Below are 16,581 nucleotides of genomic sequence, written 5' to 3' on the forward strand. Positions count from 1 at the left end.
TTGATATACCTCCTTCTGTACGATGCTACTTTATTTTCCCAACTTTGACCAATGACCAATATGAATGAAAAATAGAGCATTTCAAAAGTGACAATGATTTACATAGATTTTTCTTTTGATACACACTGATTATGATCTGTCACGCTGTAATGAGCCTGTTTCAAAAGCCGGTGGGGATCACCCTGAAGGAAGAAATACCAACATTTTGTGATGCTCTTTTTTTTATTCAAATTGATATAACTTGAGGGAATGAAGTCGCATTGTGCCGAATGAAGTGTCAAAATACGCAGAACAAAATTATCCATATATTGACTTTTTTGGTAATAGGTTAAGTGTCATTAAGATATTGCGTTTGTTTTAATTGTACGGAAACCTTTTGTGCGCAGTATATAAATCCCGGATATAAATGCAATTAGGTCCTATATAATACATGTGTATAGAGGGGCTTATAATAATAATTTTTCTCACGTTTTCCTTATTTTCATTTGTATTTTTTCCCTTTTTGCCTAAATTGTCTTTTTACTTCTGCTATACAAGGTCCCCATTGAAAATAAGCCTGAAATATTGGCTTTTTATGGGTTATCCCATGGACGTGTTAAATAGGATACGTCCATGATCATCCTAGTTCCAAAAGTGTATACTTATATCATCTGTGCTATTTTTACATTTTTGTTTGTATTTTGAAATTGTATTTTTATGTTATTTTGTATCCATGTGTAATTAATACTGTATGTAAATTGATATTTTTGTATGTTTATTTTGACGTTGAACCGAATAAAATCAATCAATTAATAATGTATAAGTTTGTGATATCTATGCAATTTTTAAGAGTACAAAAATCAAATAACCCTAAACAAAAGACAACGCATATTTTAACCCGAGAGCAGACATTCTGAAAACTGTGGAGATGCTAATGCTATAACGTCCTATTATGTCCAAAAGATTTCCGATAATTTGAATTGACCTTAATAAGAGCTGAATCTGAAATCGTTGAAATCAATTGTGTGACTTTGACACTTTGTAACTGTCAATGTCATCTGTGTGTGATGTCTGAGAATATCAATGAAGTTCTTGACGTGTACAAGAGCTTACTGACAAGACATTTGAACAGATTACAGATTTATTATACTTCGGATATAGGAAAGGAAACGGGGAGTACTTGACATGTTGGGATACAAACGCGTCATAGCTATCAAAGTATCATTGAAGTCTAACAATACCACCAGTTTGGCTGAGTAAGTTGGCTGCAGGGAAGGATAGACATCACACTGATAGCCTAATGTCTATAGTCACCCTCCTTCATTTATTATTTACATCCGATTTTATCAATGTAAAGTATTTGACATAATTTGCCATTAATTAAAATGATAAAAAAATATTTCGGTTGCACATTTTGCACACTAACATTAAGATACGAGTCCACTAAGACAATTGGAAGAGTCTCTTTCGCACTCTGGATCGAGATATCTTATCTATGCACAGAGCACACGCATGTTCTCTGCGCATGGCATTATACTAAGTGCATCCACTCCGCGCCGTAACTGAAAGAAATTTGTTTCTAATAATAATAATAATAATAATAATAGCGACAAGGCACATATCCACTCAATTAAGAGCGCTCAAGGCACTAAAACAAAACAAACAAACAAAAACTAACAAGACAAAGAAAACTGGAACTAAATTAAGAAACATAACTTAAGAATTACAGAATGTCTCTGATATAAGATGAGTTTTTAACAACTTTTTAAACACAGTTACATTTTTAGCAGTTCTGATATAAATAGGCAGTTCATTCCATAGACGTGGAGCTGCGATTGCAAATGATCTGTCACCCCATGTGCGGTTGGATTTTCTTTCTTGAAGAAGTTGCATGTTTCCAGATCGAAGCGTACGGGTGGGAACATAATGTAAAAGGAGTTCAGATAAATATAACGGAGCAATATCATTAATACATTTATATACAATCAACATAAGTTTAAAACAATTCTTTGTGTGACAGGAAGCCAATGCAGTTCCTTTAGGATTGGCGTGATATGGCAATATTTTCTGGTGAAAGTAAGAATTCGAGCGGCAGTGTTTTGAATTTTCTGAAGGCGATAGAGTTGGTTTGCTGGTAATCCATAAAGAAGTGCATTGTTGTTATCCAAACGAGAAGAGATGAATGAGTGAATAATTTGTTCAGTAGCATCGCGACTTAGGTATTTGCGGATCCGGCTGATGTTACGTAGTTGAAGCGCTGAACAACGAATGACATTAGAGATATGAGGTTGCATGGTCATGTGAGTGTCAAAATATGCCCCTAAATTGCGTGCTTTGGAAGATAAGGCAATTGCAGAGTCACCGATGCAAACATTTTCAATGTTGATTTTAGAGAGCTGTTGGTGGGATCCAAACAGAAGAAATTCTGTTTTATCATCATTTAATTTCAAGAAGTTTGATTTCATCCACGGATTTCACTGATACAAATTTCAAGAGAAGCAATTGCAGAATTAGCACTATGTTGAGAAGATTCAAATGATAAATAAAGTTGCGTGTCGTCCGCATAAACATGATAATTCAATTGATGGCGAAGAATGATATCCCGTACAGGGTAGGTGTAAATGGTAAACCACTGAGGTCCAAGTACAGAGCCTTGAGGCACAGAATAATCAAGAATGGTAGAATGAGAAGTAGCATTGCCAATGCGAACATATTGCGGTCTATTTGTAAGATATGATTTACACCAGTCCAGGGCAAGATCTTGAATGCCAAGATAATAGTGAAGACGGGAAAGAAGAATATTGTGGTCAACAGTGTCAAATGCAGCACTTAAATCGAGAAGAATCAAAGCTGTGATTTGGCCATTGTCAAGTGATGTGAGAATGTCATTATTAACTCGAAGAAGAGCAGTTTCTGTTCCATGGTAGTGTTTATAAGCTGATTGATAGGGATCTGATAGGGAAAATTTATTGATATGGTTTGAAATTCTGTTTGAAACAATTCTTTCAATTGTCTTTCCAAGAAATTTGAGATTGGATATAGGTCGGTAGTTTTTGAAGATTTCTTTATCCATAGTAGGTTTTTTAATAAGAGGACGAACATAAGCAGTTTTTTGACTTGTTCGATTTGTTGACAATGTCAGTAATATATGGCACAAAAATATCAATGTTGTCCTTAATTAGAGATGTAGGTAGAGGATCTAATTCACATGATTTCGATGGTGATTTCATGATGACTTTTCTAACCTCATCACAATCAGTGGGTGCGAAAGAATTCAATTTTGGTACAGACGAGCATGGATTTGATGTAGCACAGATAGGTTTGATAATGAATGTTTTCCGAATGGTTTCTATCTTCTCACGGAAAAAATCAGCAAATTTAATTGCAAGTGATTCATCAGAATCAGAAGACGGTAGCACAGTTATTTTAGATTTTTGAAGAAGTCTGTCAATGACATTGAACAGTTTCTTTTGATCACCCGCACTGTTATAAAGTTATTTTCATATTTAAAGATGGCGATGTTCAGGATCTAACCTTTCAATTTGGATGTCACGCGGTTTTAGGAAAACTCTTAGCCAACCGATATGTCCTATTCTAAATTGTAGTTAATAAAGCGTTTATGTGTCATTTTCGTCTTCCTCACTTATTGGTGTTGAGTTCAAGTGTTGTCCTCCAACTAACACACCCACAATAACTGTTTCCCGTCGAGGATCATGTGATGGGCGACGAGGTTCTTGTGATGGATGACGTGGATCCTGTGATGGGCGACGTGGATCCTGTGATGGACGACGTGGATCATGTGACGGGCGACGTGGATCTTGTGATGGGCGACGTGGATCATGTGATGGGCGACGTGGATCTTGTGATGGGCGACGTGGATCTTGTGATGGGCGACGTGGATCATGTGATGGACGACGTGGATCTTGTGATGGGCGACGTGGATCATGTGATGGGCGACGTGGATCATGTGATGGACGGCTTGAATCTCGTGATGGACGAAAGAGGTCTTGTGATGGTCGTCCGGGCTCTTGTGATGGACGACGTATTCCTTGACGTCGTCTTCGTTCAATTGGCGGTGCCGAGCTTGATCTGGGTTCCTCTGCAGTCAAAACATTAACCCGACGCCCTCGAGGTAAATGAATTACACCGTCTCTCAGCTTCATTATCGGCCATGTGCTTTCAATCTCATGTAGAATACCCATTTTATCCAATACAAAAATCTCGTCAGGTGCAGTTTTAGTCAGAAACTCCATCGTGGTGAAGGAAATTGAACGATGCTTCTTGGCAATATCAATCAGGGTCTGAGAAAGCTGCTCAAATTCTTGTTGGAAAGCCACCCATTCATCAGTTGCCAATTGCTGAGATTGCAGAAACTTTTCCTGGTTCGCTTTGCATGTATTAGCCAAAGCTTTAATGGCTACATTCACTTGGGATTTCCGTGCTTGTATGCGTCGTTTCTCTTCTGCAGCTTTAGTATCAATCTGATTGCATCTCATTGTTTCTGTCTCCCTCAAATGCTGTATAAAATTATTGGTCTGAGAAGAAACGCGACCTTTCGCTTCCTCACGTATCTTTTCTATTGATTTGATAACATCATCTAGATTAGCATCTGACTGGGTTTGTAGATCCATTACTTGATTGTGAAACTGCTCAATGCGATTAACCAAGATCACGAAGAACATTATCCGCTGCAGAACTGCCTCTCTGACGACGTCGACCTCGGTCTGTCTCTTCATGCTCTTGCTGCTTCGTCTCCTGGAAATCGTCCAGGAGCTGCATGACCAGGTAATTTGTTTTAAAGTTCTCGGCTCCTTCATTTGGTATTTGATGGAGTTCCCTGCAATGAGGGCATTCGAGCTGAGGCCTTCCAGAATCTACGAGCTTTGTCAGACATTGTAGACAGAATGTATGTTGGCATGGTATCGCTTTGGCAGGATTCTTTCTTGTGTATTGCTCAAGGCATACAGAACAATCAAAATGTCTAGCGATTATATCAGAACTACGCCGTATCAGTTGAGATGAGCTGGTGGCCATTGGGACAGGTATGTAGATGTGATCTACCTGAATTGAAAGATAAACAATAAAGCAAGGTTATACTAAGCAACGGGGGTGTGTACGGGGTGAGTTTTCTCCGCACTTGTTTGTATAGTGTTGTTATGCATGCAAGGACATCCGGAAACGGGAAAATCTGCATTAGTGGCGGAATTGAATTATATTGACAGCGCAACATTTTACGTGTAAAAAGAACAGATGTTGGGGTGTGTTTGTGGATACGGGTGTATGGTGGACCAGTTATAGTGTGGCACAGGGTGTAGGGTATATAATATAGTGGGAATTACGGTTATGAATGATATTCGTGCAACGTGTCTGCAATTGGTAGGTAAGTTAGTAGGCCTAAGTTGAATTATAGTTTAAAGCACGGCGTTAGAATTATTTGTGAAATGGAATATAATTTATAATATTATTCAAATGGATGCGTATTTTCTGCAAACGGGGACACAAAATACTTTAATACTACAAATGTTTAGGGCCCGTGGGGGCCTAGAGTTATTTATAAAGACGATAGTAATTAAATACTCACAAATTGCTGTTTAATCGTTCTCTTCAGGCCTACAGCATCTACTTCCTCAAGTTGACAAAATGGTGAATGACTGTACTGACACAGATAACATGTAGGCCTATTGTATAAAGTCCTAGCAGTCAACTTTGGCATCCAATACATGTGTGCAATGAACCTTCATTACCGAGTATTATATATGACCAACCAAGTGTATTCCAAAAAGGTTATATATTTTATTATTTTCAGTTCCGTTATCTTCCATGAGGCCGTGTGTCCTGAACTCGCCACCCTTAGCGTACATGACAAATATTATGGATTTTTACACCAACCGAGTTTCTAATTAGATTATCTCGACAATCATCAACAAACTAGCAAAAGTATACATTTTTGGAAAGCTGAAGGCGTAAGCAATTCAAATATATACATTTCAACTCATTATACAGGGTGACCTGCAAGTTATACAGGGTGGCATAAAAAAGATTTTGATAAAAATTGGGTCATTCAATGCATTGCTTACTACCAACTTACAGTAATAAACTGGTAGTAAACAACATTCATTTGGTTAGAGGATATGGAGAGCCAACTGACTTTGGAAGAAACCAAAATCACAGCTGTTTGGTAATCTCGGAATATAGGGTGTCCCAAAGTATGTTAGATTTTTTTACAATTCAATATATTTTGAACCTAAACATTTCCCCCTAACCCATACAGAAAAAATATGTCCATATTTAGATTTCTCGTCAAATTTCCCTTCAGAAAATCTATACTTTGACTATGATAGGATAAGTAATTAAAATTTTACAGTAACTTTTAGATTTTGAAGACATCTGCATTACTTACTACAGTGTTTAATATGACAACGGGTAGTTTTGTATGGAAAAGTTTGTATTTTCTAGACTAAACCAATCATAAATGATTAAAAACAATTAGTAGAATTGTTTAGCTGTAAGGCCATGAGTCTTTTAGATGCTAAATAGAGTCCAAATCCAATTTACAGCCTTTACAGAAGCAGATTACGCACTATGATACCAATCCCATAGAGTTTGTGTGTACCACATCCCCCACCACCACATCCCCCACCACCGCCACCCTGCCCGTTCTGAATTCTATGAAGCACAGTGTCAGTATTAAAAAAAAGTTTAAGTATTTCTTTTTACAGGGTTGAAAGTGCATTTTATTTAGCAATAAAATGAGACCACAAGCATGACAATAATTTCTTGCTTGACAGAGATATCATCATTTGTTTTGAGTTGACTTTGGCAAAATGTAACGTCGCCACCTTTTTTTGGTGGCGAGCTCAAGACACATGACCATGACAGTTTATGTCAATCGCTTCGAGAGCTGGATGTTTATATGCCGTCCAAAGAAATCCCGTCATTGCTGACTACACGGAACAAAATAAAAACTAGAGCTGTTGTGGTTCCAGACAGGTAAATAATACGGTATGTTACAATCTGGTGGGTGTAAATTTGCCCATTTTCCAAAAATGCCCATGCACCCAAAAATGTTTTGACCACAAAAAATCAGGCACCATATCTAACGATGTTCACAACACGACCCCTAATAACCCCTTCATGACCTATGACCCCAATCTGTGTACACCTGGACAGTGGTTCTTCTGACCAGGTTTATTGGGCATAGCATGTAATTTACAGTAGAAGTTGTATTTAGAAGAATTTCATTAATACCACACGTAAAATTTTGCCTCTGTTTGTTTACATCGCATAAGAAGCTTGGGTCAGTGGTTCTTAGCCAACCTTTGACAAAATTCGCTGAAGTATTTGCCACAAGTATAATTAATAAGAACGGCAGAAAAAGCAGAAGACTTGACAGGTCGACAACATACATGTGTGCCACCTGATAAAGGGCGCAAAATATAGGCAATATATTTACAGTAGATTGACAACTTTTCACTCCGTGGTGGCAAAATTTCGACAATTCACCCCATTACATTTTGAAACATCATTTTGCCTAAGTTGTCGTATCTCGCTGACGCTAAATGATAATTTCACAATTATTTTTGGCAAACATTAGGTTTAGGTATTCACAGACAATACAGTTTAAGGATATGTGAAACTTCTGACCATTTCCCAGTAAACATTACTTAACTGGGCCAATATTGGGCCCGTGATTGGGCCAATAAATTCTTGCACACTGGTGTCGAACCCCGGGCGACGGGCGTCGAACTGGGCCAATACTGGTGCTAACCGGAGAAGTAAAAATGACCGTTTCAAGCTTGCTCTCTCTTTGCCCCCTTTCTCTCTTACTCTTTCATGACTCTCACTCTCTTACCCACACACTAGCATGTTCAGCCAGAAAATATAATATTGTCCAGCTTAGCACCAGAACTGCATGGCCCATTTCGATGACGGTGTGCAAAACATTTATTGGCACAATACCGGGGGTCAGTATTGTACTTTATTGGCACAGTATTGGTCCAGTACATTGCAATGTTGGCTGGGTATTGTAAATAAAATCTGAGAACAAAAGGTAAAAGTTGGGTATAGTGTTTATTGAGACACCCTGTATTATCATGACACCGAGTTGACCTCATTTTTGTACTTAAAAATGTATAATTAGTCAGAAGGTTTGACAACTGCACCTCAACATTAAACATCATCAGTGCAAGGGCAGATCGTATTTTCTTGTTTTTACCTACACGTAAAACCAAAACCAAAATGTATAACAATCCGGCAAATACACCACGGTTACAAAAAAACGCCACGGTTTACAGAAAAGGTTTAAATGTCGGGTTATAAAAAGGGTATAAAACGTTTAATAATAGAATTCATAAAACATTTTTGATAACGTGATGCAAAACATTCCACATGTTCTAACAGAATGTTATTTAACTATTGACAAAATATTTTACAAAAACGTTAGCCCAATATTTTACAAGAACGTTTTAAAAAATGTATTCATGATCTTCATATAACCCGACATTTAAATGTTATTAAAACGTATTAAATCAACATTTTAAGAACATTTTGGTGCTTGCTAGGTACTTATTTTGGTTAGGCCGCCGACCTCTATGTTTGGAGGTATAGCTGCATACCCGTTTGAAATTTGTACATACGCTTGGCAAAAGGTGAATCATTTTGTGATTTCTTCATTATTTTTTGTTTATATTTATATCCAAAATCACACTATCTTGCAAAACGTATCTATTTCATGCAAAAGTTATAACCTGTGTGATAAAACTCATCAAACATAAAAGCACCAAATGCGCTTCAGTGTCAAACGTCATCAACGCATGGAATTAACTATGATCTTATTATGATTATTCTAATACCGTAAAAACTCCATGTAGTTTTATATAATGTGCTTACTATCGAGCACTTTTAAAAGATGCAAACATGAAGCGCCCCATCCACAATAGTGTAAAGAGTTTTGAGCAAATCATTGATACACATTATTTATACGAACATGTGAACCTGCAAATTTGTGTCTCAACCCCATTAGCTCAGTTGGTAAAGCGCCGGACTATATGGTAGGGCCTACAATTTCATGTTTTCAAAAGCGCTTGATAGTAAGCACATATATGCCAACTAACGAGTTTTTACGGTACCCCGTTACCACTATGAATGTTATAGGGCCTATATAGTTATATCCGAATCATGTATACAAATATAACTTATGCTTAAAGCCATAATGTCCCATTTAAATTTAGACTTAAATTTTTCCACAACTTATTTTATTTGCATATTGTTTACACATGCAAAAACCTATAATTATAACATGATTAATTGTGATCCACCAAATTCGTTGTGGTTTTTTTAATTGATGTCTTAAATACGACATTTAATCCCACATAGCGCTCCACAGTTAATGTAAGTGGGTTTTCTTTCAATTTTACCTCATTCACGACCGGATTTATCACAGGGCCCAGTGGGCCTGGGCCCAGGGACACAATAGAGAGCCAAAATGTTGAGAGTTAAAAAAATAATTAAAAAATGAATTAAAACAAATTCTTCCATCTTCCTTTTGGCCCAGTTGGAGGCCAAAATTCTCCAAATAGCACATTAATGCTTTGCGTGCATTTGTCCCGGTAAAAAAGTCTTGAGGATACACAAGCAACTTGAACCCTTATTGAAATGGAACTTATAGTTTAAAAGTAGTGGGGACTTCGATCCAAAGAGCGGGGGTGGTAATCGTGTTGCCGTGCCCTAGCTGGGTCCATCGAAATTAAAAGGTAAATCATCGGCTTAAAGTGGACAGAAAACTTTCCTGACCGTGTAAGTAATATATTTTTCATACTTTTTGGCAAAGTATAACAAAATTGGACTTTTACCGAAATGGTATATTATGGCTTTTATCTTATACTGGTCTTAGGTATGTTAATTTGCTACGAACTACTAATGTACAAATTGCGCCACCTTTTATATATGCAGAAATGGTATAGCAATCAATTTGCCACAATTATACATGCAGAAGAGGGCAGAAATTATTTCGTAATATTTGTCCAAATTAAAAACACAGAGGTAGGCTAATAATATAACATACTAGTATACTATATAGGCCTAGAATTCTAGGACGGGCCTCTTGTCTTTTATCCGCGTACACAGGCTGTCAAAAAGTACTCTAAGGCGACGAAAAAAGAAAACCCTGTTCTACGGGCCCGACCGACCCAGATTTTGAATAAATTGGGGAAAAAGTTTTTCCTGTACAAATGAATGTTGTTGTGCTCGGGGATGCCGACCCAAATTTCGGACATTTCAGGAACAAATTTTTTTTTTTGATTTTCTCAAATTGCAAAATATTTACAGATTTCGGTTAGGCCGACCGACCGACCGACCATACTTCAAAGGTCCGTCCGCCCGTAGAACAGGGTTTCTTTTTTCGTCGCCTGAGCAAGTATTTTTCTCTTTTAAATTCACGACATAAACAAGTAATATTGTGCATGTGATTTAGTATTTATATTTTGATACAAGATTAAAATAGCATAGAAGTAATATTGTGCTTGATATGCCGTTATTTAATTTTAGCACCCTTAACACGACAATTAACAATTACCAATGGCCCCTACCCCGGGCCCCTACGACACATGCACATTATTAAAACAAACCTGTAATTTTGAGTTTTTGCTGTATGGAATTATTTGGTTACCCTAAACCAGATGCTAGTACTTGCTTTTCTTGCCTAACATGAAAAATGCTTTCCTTATTTTTTGGTACGCGGATGATATAGGCTACGTATTGAACATTTTGAAATACAATTGGCCACCGGGACAGTATTTTACAAATTATTTTCGGTTCGTGCAAATCATAACATTGTCCTGTTGCTATACTAATAACACACAATGTTCGCTTCGTTCATATCAATGACAACATCTTACATTTTGTACAATATAGAACCATATAGTTTACATATTAACTTTTAATTCATGTTTTGCTTCTCGTTCCCTCCCTCCTCAATTTCTGGAATTTGTCAATTTAAAAAAAACCACATTGGAATGCTTTAGGACAACTTTATACATATAAATAGGTTTATGATTAAGAGCACATGCAAGGATCACTTCCAAGTCTTTTTGTGTTACTAGGGGTTTATCCCTCAGAATCTCACATTTGAAAAAAAGACAAAGGGCCTTTACTCGAAAACTTGTGGAAAAGACCAAAAACTACTGAAGTATGCTAATCTTACATTGAAGAAAAAAGAAGTAAGCAGCAACAACAAAACACATTCCTCCCTCCCTCCCTCCCTCCCTCCCTCCCTCCCTCCCTCCCTCCCTCATGCCAATCCTCCGGACGAGAACCAACACATTAATTGTAAACATCTACCAAAAAGCAATTGCCCCTGCAAATAATGCCCATTATTCCCAAACCGTTAATTGTATGCCACATTTCGAATATGCAGTCGAAGCAGAATTTATTTCTGCGCATTATGACACCTCATTTGTTCCAAATATGTTCCTAATATTGATGTCGCAGCGTACATTTTAATAAAAGTAACCCAAGATTTAAAAGTTAATTGCAGCAAAATCCTATTGCCTTGTATTCAGTATCCATTGAAGGAAAATAATATGTTGAGCTCTCATTGGATTATTCTTTTTGTTTCATGCATTTGGAGGGGATCAAAACATGTGATTCACATCAGTGATCATTATTCACGTAATGTCAAATTAAAACATGGAGATTTCAATATTGTTTTCTGACAAACAGGGTCCTAAATGGCCCAATATTGCACGTTGTCCTTTCAGTGGTAAAGTTAGACTCAAAAGGTGTTGACAGATGAAATCCTCGGTAATCCTGGGACCTTCTTACCCACAGAAAATATTGAACTTGTAATGTTTTAATATAATTATGAGATCAAGTAAACAATGACCACTGATGTGAATAATGACATTTTTTAAATTAATTATTACATGTTTTGACCTCCCCCAAATTCAAGAAACAAAAAGATTAATCCAATGAGCGCAGAAAACATTTTCTTCCATGGATACTGAATACAAGGCAATAAGGCTTTGCTGCAATGCAACTTTCAAATCGTGGGTTACTTTCTTTAAATGTACGCTGAGACATCAAACGCTGCAACAAATAGGTGTAATACTAATAATGCGCAGAAATGAATTCTGCTTGGACTACGTCGTACATATTCCAAATTTGGCATACAATCAACCGCTTAGGAATAATGGCCATTATTTAAAGGAGGGATTCTAAAAGTAAAACATTAATAATAATAATTATGATACACAAATCCATTAGCAATAATATAATACACCATTACAAATTGTACAGCAGTAATTAACGGATTGAAAATTAAATTCACATTCATTTTCTATAAGCGTTATTCTGCATCATGTACAGGCTATAGTAAAACGCTCACAATTAATAGCCTTCTCGAAGTATGGCGTACACAAAAGGAGGGCAGTCTTCAATATGGGTAAAACCCGGCAAATTCAAAAGACTTTACCCATATCGTGTAGCGCCATCTTATTGTGACTGTCCGCCATATCAAGGGGGTGACACTAAATTCACGGTTGTTCTGATTATAGCAACGCAAAACCTATGAAAAATTCAGCTGGTTTACTAGCTAGAAAGTGAGGCCAGTTATCGATCCGTTATGAATAATTCATGTTCGACCCCTTGGATCATGTTAATTGATATTGGCAAATAAGAACGTTGTTAGTTTTGCGAACTTTGCCTGTTCAACGAGTGTATAGCGCGCCCCCAATACATCTGGGCACAAACCAGGTGAAAACGATCCAGTTTAATGAAATGGCGGACGGGTATTCCCATCAGGCACCAGTGATATGTTTTTTCAAAGAAAGTCTACTAATTTGATATGAAATGACATTTTGCAATAGCAAAGTTAAAATTAGGACTTGCTGTCAATAATATGAAGGAAATATGTGACAGAGGCAAGGTGTGAAGTACAAGTAGTATTTGAAGTTATAATAACCTTTGATACCCGACCTGGCCTTCCATCATGGCGCCTTATTCGTCTTATGTATTTCTATTATGCTCTCAAGTAAAATAAAATACCAATCTGCACTAAGCAGACAGAATGTTACTTGGCTCCCAGCATGAATTATTGATTTTATACGGAGGTAAAGAAATGTGCAGTGTATGTGCAAGCCGTGCAACAATACTCCAAATATTTACGGTAAATCTGAATAGTGGTCACATGTTGACATATCATGTGTTCGGGAAATCACGTGGCAATATTTTAAGATTTCAGGCTTGTTTACTAGTTAATTGCCATTTGTACTCTTTATTATTTATCTTTGTTAATTAACATATATTTTAAATGCTGATAAATCGTGGTTGGCTGCCCATGATATCTGTTAAATTCAATGTTTTATGAATATAATTCTACCACGCAGAGGGGTCACGCAGAAGAATTTCACCTTACCTGACTTAGCTAGATTTCGAGGCTCTGCTCTTCAAATTCATGTAAATTTCAAAGTTTATACACTTAATATATTTAATATGATACTAATTTTTTGTTATAACCAACTGGTACACCAAATATACTAGCTTATTACCTATACAGAAAGGTGATTATCAGCCTTCACTCAGCAATTTGACATGCCCGGCATATGCAGCCATTCTCCGTCTGGATAACATGACTGTCGCCCTCAATACGTCTGGGCACAAATTTAAATAACAATACGCTATTTACATATCAATGTGGCCTCATGTTAATTAAAGCTGCCCCATCCAGGAGTTCATCTATGGCTATCTCAAAAAGGCTAATTAGTCTATAGTAAGAAACCTGGCTGGTTATCGACGCGAAGGATCACAATGTTTTGCGGGGCATAGGCTACTACAAAGTTAAAGCAATTAATAGCATTTTGTAGCTTAAAATATTTAATTCCAATCCATCAACGAAGTGTCTGCATGGAATATATATATATACAAGTTCTATGTAATCTGATCTATGTCTAATCTAATCGTTCTGATTTCATCCTGACCTTATTTACTTCAGAGGCCAAGCGAAGAGTTGCATCCTGCAGTTGCTTGAATCACAGACAGCAAGTTTATCATCGACCATTCCAATACTTAGAGGCGTGTGAAACTCCCCAGGGTCATTTCCATATCCTCCAAACTGCTTGATTAGCGCACCAGTGACAGAATCTACTACTGTTACGGTGTGAGTTTTCACGTCGGTAACGGCAAGGTGACCTTCAGGTGTTGACGTTATTCCAACTGGCTGTTTCAACGCGGCATTGTTTTGTTTGGTTATTTTGCCGACAAAGTCGCCGCCATCTGTCATATATCTCATAACTGCCTTCTTCTTGTTATCTGTCACGTAAATGATATTCTGCGAAGGATAATTCAGAGCCAGATACAATGGGTCTTCTAATCGATCCGGACCAATGCGACCAATAGTACGAATCAATCTACCATCACGGTTGCATACCAAGACGCAGCTGTTTCCGCGATCGGATATATAAACATGTCCATCGATGTCGCAAACAATGCCATATGGTCTGATCGGTTTCGTTAATGGTCTTCCCATTTTCGTAATATTCCATTCCCCGTTAAGGATACCTGGACGCTTGTATTTAATGAGGTTTTCAATGCCTTCTGCAGCAGCAAGAACGGTTCCATCGGGAAGACAACACACATCACTGATATTCCGAGTACGTTGGATTCCTCTTTTTGGAGTTTCGTCGGAGCCATGTTTGCCATGTGTGCCGAAAACTCTGATTCCTTCTCCCGTTGCAATTGCAATCTTGTTTTCCGCACCTGCAATACATACACTGAGTCCATTGGGATGCATTGGATCCATGTCATCCCCTTTTATGACTTGACACGGCAGTATTCTCGATACGACTTTAGCGACGGAATCCTGTTTCATGACGTGTGGCGTTGGTTTGTTTTCCGATAGCCGTGGCCTTGGGGGCAGTGGCGGTCGACAAGGACTTAGATAACCACGGACTTCCTGATTATCAATCTCCAGTACGGTTTCTGGGATGGTGTGTGATGTCAACGACTCAGAAGAAGAAGCTACTTCTGTTTCTTCTTCAGTGCCATTTCTCATGGTCGGATCTTGAAACTTGTGCTCGGAATATGCTCTACTCTGCCTCGTAAGTGGCTTTTTGCTAACATTTCGAAGATTAGGGAGGGCGGTGGCGCAATCTTCTGTTTCTGTATCTATTTCAACTTCTTTTGCTGTAGACTGAAGCATTCTATAATCGCCTAGCTTGACTGTGGTAGGAAAGGTTGCCCGTTTCGAGACCGCAATCATGTTGTATGCCACCGTTTTGTGCGTATGACAAATATTTTGCAACGTTTGTTCATGGGCTGCCGTTTGAGTCTCAACATCTCCCCACTCTTCACCCGTGAGTCCGCCAGATGCCTGAAGAGTGTGTACATCTGCCTCACACTGGTGTGCAACTTGATTAATGGCGTCGTTCAGTTTAGATTTTTGTGACTGTAATCGTTCACTTTCTTCGGCAGCTTTTTGTTCTGTTTCGTTGTGTAGCATCATTTCCCTTTCTTGAAGGCGTTTGATCTCGGAAGTGATATCGGAGGATATAGCGGCTTTGGCTTGCTCACACGATTTTTCAACCATATCAAGAGCTGTCCCGTAGGCATTGTCTACACGGTTCCGGAGCTCTGTAGCATTCTTATGCAGCTTTTCAATGTTGTATATCGCCAAATCGCAGAGAACATGTTCCGCACTTCGGCCCGATTTACGACAATCTAAGTCATCAATCATATGCATGACAACGAAACTCGTAGGGAGTCCTTTTGGTCCATCAAGAGGTAAAATGTAGGACTTCTTGCAGAAGGGACAGACAAGCTGTCTTCCTCTTCCCACAATACGACCAATGCATTCCAGACAAATATTGTGCTGACAGGGCAAGGCTTTGGCAGGATTGGCGTTTGCAAATCTGACGTAGCAAATGGGACAGTCTAAATACTTTGCAAAATCATCCACAGTGCTTGTCCGACGCGCAGCCATTTTGACTACGACTTGTTGGCTGTGTCAGCTGGATAAACAAAAAGAATGGGAAAATAATTACTTACTAACATGGGTATATTATTATAATATGAATGTTTAAGCATTAATATTGTTACATTATATTAGACATGAACATTAAACACTATTTTGAAAGTTTTCCTTTAAAAGTTTTGCAGAGCTTCAATAGCAATGTTGATAGTAATTAATAAATAGCAATTTAATAATAATCATAATCGTTTCAAAGGGGTACCGCAGCTTATTTCACATAAAAACTACAGTTATATAAAGTATTATTGTTGTTATTATTATTATTTACACTAAAGCGCTTTGATACACGTGAAAGGTGCTGTATAAATTCCAACATTTTAACATTTATTATTTATTGCAATAATTACCAAAACATCTGGCATGTTCCTCATACTTAAATAACACTTTGTGGCTAAAAGTCTATAATTGAACAGTGGTTTATAAACTTACCTTTAGCTGCAGATAAATTAGAACTTCTGTTTTCTTGTTGATCTTAAGTAATGGAGTGCATGTAATGAATGGCGAAGCAGGGCCAACTGAGGGGAATTTTATTTTCAATTAACATGCGCAATGAACACAGGCAACTGGTCACAAGTTAGTTT

The 16,581-nt window shown here is 37.7% G+C and overlaps 2 protein-coding genes across 3 annotated transcripts; both read right to left on the reverse strand.

The window, feature by feature from the left end:
• Positions 1-1,226: 1,226 nt before the first annotated feature.
• Positions 1,227-5,675, reverse strand: LOC140144506 (uncharacterized). The gene is made up of 2 exons (XM_072166318.1): positions 5,561-5,675; positions 1,227-5,040 (listed from the first exon to the last, which is right to left on the reverse strand). The coding sequence occupies exon 2, from the start codon at positions 4,794-4,796 to the stop codon at positions 3,597-3,599; it is 1,200 nt and encodes a 399-aa protein (XP_072022419.1). The 5' UTR covers positions 4,797-5,040; positions 5,561-5,675; the 3' UTR covers positions 1,227-3,596.
• Positions 5,676-11,627: 5,952 nt separating this feature from the next.
• On the reverse strand, positions 11,628-16,581 carry LOC140144505 (uncharacterized). 2 transcript variants are annotated; one of them, XM_072166316.1, is made up of 2 exons: positions 16,430-16,581; positions 11,628-15,980 (listed from the first exon to the last, which is right to left on the reverse strand). In XM_072166316.1, exon 2 carries the CDS (start codon positions 15,950-15,952, stop codon positions 13,958-13,960), a length of 1,995 nt encoding a protein of 664 aa, XP_072022417.1. In that variant the 5' UTR covers positions 15,953-15,980; positions 16,430-16,581; the 3' UTR covers positions 11,628-13,957. The 2 variants fall into 2 exon arrangements, with proteins under 2 accessions (XP_072022417.1, XP_072022418.1); XM_072166317.1 differs by lacking the exon at positions 16,430-16,581 and adding an exon at positions 16,269-16,316.

The sequence above is a fragment of the Amphiura filiformis genome, unplaced genomic scaffold (assembly GCF_039555335.1).
Source record: "Amphiura filiformis unplaced genomic scaffold, Afil_fr2py scaffold_59, whole genome shotgun sequence".
NCBI classification, from domain to species: domain Eukaryota; kingdom Metazoa; phylum Echinodermata; class Ophiuroidea; order Amphilepidida; family Amphiuridae; genus Amphiura; species Amphiura filiformis.